The following is a 4990-nucleotide window of genomic DNA, read 5'->3' as shown; positions in this document are numbered from 1 at the left end:
GGGGGGGGGGGGGGGGGGGTACAACCTTTGACACAGGGAACCTTATGGTGCACAAACGCCAAGCAACTGATTCCCCACAGAACAGAACATTTTCAAAGGATGCTCGGTCAGACAGGAAGTCAGTGGAGTCCATCAGGTTCATACTGACAGTAAAACCTTGACAGGTGCATCACACTGTTGTCAAGCCTTCATCTCTAAGGGCATTCTTGCAAACTTTTTTTCCCCCTCCTCTGCGTCTGACTTCGATAATACCACTGACAATCGGGTTTATTAAAACGCTTTTCAGTCCTTAGATCGAAGACATGAACAAAGGGAGCCAGATGGAGGATTGTCAAAACAGCAGGGAGACGTCTGGGAGTTTTGGGATTGTGCTGCACATGAAATGCATTTTTTTTAAAGTAATGAAAAGCTAGTTTAGGGAGTGTTCTGAACATTTGGTTAACAGTTCAACACAGTTTTTACAATACTGCAAGGTGACCTAAATAAAAACCTAACTAAACCAATAAAAAGCAAAATCCAGCTCTTTTAAAGTCGAGTTGTGGACAATTATTATTTTACCTGTTGTAGAAAGCTCTTTGAAGGACCTCAGTTTGAAGGAATAGAATTTACCTTTTTATTTAAATTTCATAGCAATCTTAGCTCCTTATTAGAGCCTTAGGCCTCTGCATGCTGGACAGTTGAGCAAACATCCCTTGGGTGTACTCATGCATTTTAACCAAGTTTTTGAAAACCTCATTTTAAAACACACATTACTGGGACCAATTAATAGAATAGAAACATCTATTTTTGTTGTCACTGTATGGTTTGTATACAAAAAGATTGGAGACATAAACACAGACAATGAAAATTACAAATGTTTTGTAACATACAGTGAGCAACCAAACACAACTGCATCTTTAACTTTGGCATCTTTTTTAAGCAACAATGTTCATGTGTGTATATTGTAATGAACTTTTGCTTCTCATAGACATTTTCCATTAGCTCCATTGAATGTTTTCCTTCTCTACCATATAAATAACTTCCATCACAAAGTTTTTGAGGGTGTTTTAAATGCACTGCCTGATTTAACCTCCCTTGCAGCATCATGATGGAGCTTTAACTTGACCCTTCTGTAGCTCAACTTCTTTTTGATGGATCTTGTTGCATTAGGGCACCTCCTGTTTAGCTTCATTCTTCAGTTATTGTTTTTTTTTTTAGACAGATGGCCCAACACAATTTTCAGGCATTCTTTGATATAAACCGGAGCTCATATAGGCAGCAAGCTGTGAAGTCCTTGAAGCAGCTCGAAGCAGCTCTCACCACTGGAATCCTCACAACTATTCTTCACAGCCGTGTTTGGTTGTTTGGTTCCACGCCGTTTCACTGTTACTGTGACTTAACTCTGTCTTCGAATGATCTGTTCAGAGCACAACATTAACCTTATTTTTACTGACAAACAGAGTTTTAGAGTTATGATTTATTTTAGATGTTATATAAGATTTAGTTCACACTTATTTTCCTGAAATAAATATAGCATGCATTATTCAACACAGTGTACAAACAAGTCAAAAGTAAGTCTACCTTAGTTATTCAAAGACTCATTTTTATTGAACGTTCTTTGTTGCAGTTTAATATTATTTTCTTAATTGTTCATGTGGGTAATTCATTATTATTGATTTCTCTTTCTCTCAGTTTCATGAAAATTATAATAAATGGGAATTGACTCTTTACTATGATCCTTTTCAAGGATTGCAGTTAATGGTGCACATGTGCCATGGAAATATTTACTGCTATTGAATAAACAATTGTTAAAATAATAGTCAGCATTTCAAAGAGTTTTTTTTTTTAAATGACAGCAACAAAAAAAAAAAAAGAAACAAAAGAAACAAATAAAGTCGGCACTAAACTTTGCTCATGCATTATTAAGAAGAAATTTGCAAAGGTTGTCAGATAATAACATTACAGGCTTGCTTTTGGAAGAACTGCTTACAAAAAGCTTTAATAAAAACAAGCTTTAATCTAAAAAGCCTTGTCACTGTTTCAAAACTCAGTGTTTTGGCATATAATTATTTTATTCATTTTATTTCGGTCCACATTAAAAACCTTTATGACTTTCATTCGCTGATGGTGGCGACAAATCGCTGTAACACAAGAAAAAAAAGGGCTGCCATCAATGTTAGTAAAAATTTACAAGGTAGTGACTATGACGTAAGCACAGCGGCCACCTGTGTAGTGCGCATGCGCTTTTCCCGAAGGTCCGTTTCGTGCGTTTGAGTTTGATATCCAATGCGCATGCGTGAAAATTACACAGTGGCGACGATGTCCGCTCCTTCCTGCTTCGCCTGGCAACATCGAAACAAAGACCTGCCCCCTTTTTTTCACGAGGATTTCTCTACCGCCATCGTTACTTTACGCGTACTCAAGATTACTAAATCGGATTACGATACTTTTCCTGTCTTTCAGCATGTCCGTTGTAGCAAATACAACGTCCGCCGTGGATGTGGATCTCAATGAAAGCAGCGGAGAGACTAAATCGGCCATTAATACTTGGCGTTATCGCCACCATTTCACGTACAAGGCAGATCAGGGGAAAAATATCATCGTCCAATGTAATCTGTGTTTGCCGAGGGTTAATCTGCTGTCCACGTCGAAAACCTCCACATCAAACCTAAAGAAACATTTAGATGTAAGTCACAGAAAGTTACGTTCATGTGTCAGCCTCCAGCTCACTTTGTTTTAATGTTTGAAACAGTCAGTGAATGAGTAGCTACCCCGGTAATAACGTTACATTGCAGCTGCATCTCCAGCCATGATGGCGCTGCAGGCTCTATGAGTTCAACTCAGCTGAGAAAATAAGACTGCATGTTGTGAGTTGTTGTATTCTTGTGTGAAAGTTTCTGAACTGGGACAAAGTTGGGACATTAAAAGGGCACACCTGTGTCACTTCTTCTTTCAGAGAACACACTTGGGCTGCGATGCCAGGCCCGATGCAAAGAGAGGGAGGAAGAAGGAGGAGTACAACGGGGAGGAGAGCAGACACCTCCAGCTGAAGAAACTCAAGGCGGAGATCATCTCCAAGTCCATGACCCAGTCGAAGATCGACGACCTCGTCTTCAGCTTCATCGTGGAGGACTGCCTGTCATTTTACGTGCTGGATCAGCCCGGCTTTAAGAAACTGATCTCGTGTTTGACCGAAGGGCTAAAGGTCATGGACAGGGTGACCCTGTTCACCAAGGTGGACCAGGGTTTCTCCAGGATGCGGGAAGAGCTGATGGCCAAACTCAGCAGCATTCAGTACGTTTGCACCACGGCCGACATCTGGACAGCCAACAGCAGAAGCTACTTCGGGATGACGTGTCACTGGATCGACACAGAGTCTTTGGAGAGGAAGTCCGCCGCTCTGGGGTTCACGCGCCTAAACGGCCGGATCACGTACGACACCATCGCTGGACGGATACACGACGCCCACGTCACGTATAATATCGAAAGCAAAGTTCAGACCACGGTGACTGACAACGGCAGCCCTTTTGTCAGTGTCTTCGGGGAGTTTGTCATGGAGGGCCAGGAGAACGAGGACGATGTGGGGTTCTACGAGAACGTGAGCACGGTTCTGGACGGGGAGCCGGAGCAGGACATGCTCCTGTTTCTGCCGCCCGTGCAGCGCTGTGCGTCGCACATCCTGGAGCAGATTGTCACCGAGGACTTCTGGCAGGCCATCTCGCAGGGGCCCATGTGCCAGCTGCATTACAGCTCAATGGCGAAGGTGTACGGAATCTGGAGCAAGTGCCACCTCCTCCCGATCGAGATGAGCGCTGCGGAGGAGATCGGTAAAATGGCACTCATCGTCCCGGCTGTGATACGCTGGAACGTGGAGTACTGTGCCGTGCAGAAGATTGTGTCTCTCACCGAGCGGGAGCTGACAGAGCTTTGTGTCCGCCTGGAGGTCTCACGCCTGCAGCCAGAGGAGGTGGCCTTCCTGAAGGAATACGTAACCGTGTTCCACCCGCTCGCGTTTGCACTCGAACTTTTCCAGGCGGAGCAGAAATGTTACCTGGGTCTCGTCATCCCGACCGTTCTCAGTCTGAAGAACAAGCTAAAAGAGCAGAAGGACGCTGCAAACTACTTTGGTGACGTTATCAACAGCATTGTGATGGCTATCGACGTGCGGTTCCAGGAGTTCTTCTCCAGCACAGAGGCAAAAATCGCGACAGCGACCACGCCGCAGTTCCGCTTGTGGTGGATGGCGGCGTCCGAGCGGGAGGAAATGTGCTCCCTGCTGGCCACCGAGGCGTCCCAGATGGATCCCAGCGATGCAGCAGAGGCGAACACCAGCTGCAACCTGTCCACCATCGAATCGGAGGATGACTTCTTCAGCTACGGCTCCGCCAAGACGACCACCCAGATCCAGCGCCGGGGAGTGACGGAGGAGGTCCGCAAGTACGTCGAAGGGACGGGGAAGAGCCTGGAGTGCCTGCAGGACTTCCCCCGAGTGAAGCAGCTCTTCCTGAAATACAACACCACGCTGCCTTCCACAGCTCCCGTCCAGCGGCTCTTCGGCCAGAAGGGCAACCTAGTGACATCACAGAGGAACTTTCTGACCGACGACTACTTTGAGCGCGTTCAGCTCCTGAGATACAACATCAACGTGTGCCCTTTGGTGACAGAGTGATTCCATCAACTGGAGACTTTCTCCAAATCAAACTGCGATGGGATAAAAAAAAATTATCACAGAAAAACAAATTACTTTGAGCATTTTACCTCAGATTTGTTTTCAGATTTTCCTCCTAGACCAGATTTGATCAGTGTAGCATACGTTTGTGTTGCTCCAGAGTGAAATGACCCGATTGACAATCATAAACACTGACATCAGAATGAATGAACTGACTAAAATCATCTCAGTAAAATGAAGAAGCTGCAAGAGGTGTTTGTCTTTCAGTTATGCGTTTGTTTTCCTTCTGAAAATGCATCTGTTGTCTGTATGTTTTTTTATATAAAGAGACCAGAAAATTTC

General features: G+C 44.5%; 1 protein-coding gene across 2 annotated transcripts; it reads left to right on the top strand.

Moving 5' to 3' along the window:
• The first annotated feature begins 2300 nt into the window (after positions 1–2300).
• On the top strand, positions 2301–4990 carry zgc:161969 (uncharacterized protein LOC569044 homolog). 2 transcript variants are annotated; one of them, XM_017421785.3, is made up of 2 exons: positions 2301–2665; positions 2936–4990. In XM_017421785.3, the coding sequence occupies exons 1-2, from the start codon at positions 2444–2446 to the stop codon at positions 4646–4648; spliced, it is 1935 nt and encodes a 644-aa protein (XP_017277274.1). In that variant the 5' UTR covers positions 2301–2443; the 3' UTR covers positions 4649–4990. The 2 variants fall into 2 exon arrangements, with proteins under 2 accessions (XP_017277274.1, XP_017277275.1); XM_017421786.3 differs by lacking the exon at positions 2301–2665 and adding an exon at positions 2672–2846.

Source organism: Kryptolebias marmoratus, linkage group LG12 (genome assembly GCF_001649575.2).
Source record: "Kryptolebias marmoratus isolate JLee-2015 linkage group LG12, ASM164957v2, whole genome shotgun sequence".
NCBI lineage: Eukaryota > Metazoa > Chordata > Actinopteri > Cyprinodontiformes > Rivulidae > Kryptolebias > Kryptolebias marmoratus.
Note: the sequence above shows the minus strand (reverse complement) of the source record. Positions and strands in the feature narration are given on the sequence as shown.

Coding starts and splice junctions, on each gene's coding strand:
- zgc:161969 (XM_017421785.3), top strand. CDS start 2,444: ATGTCCGTTGTAGCAAATACAACGTCCGCCGTGGATGTGGATCTCAAT. Junction 2,666..2,935: donor ACCTAAAGAAACATTTAGAT/GTAAGTCACAGA, acceptor TTCTTCTTTCAG/AGAACACACTTGGGCTGCGA.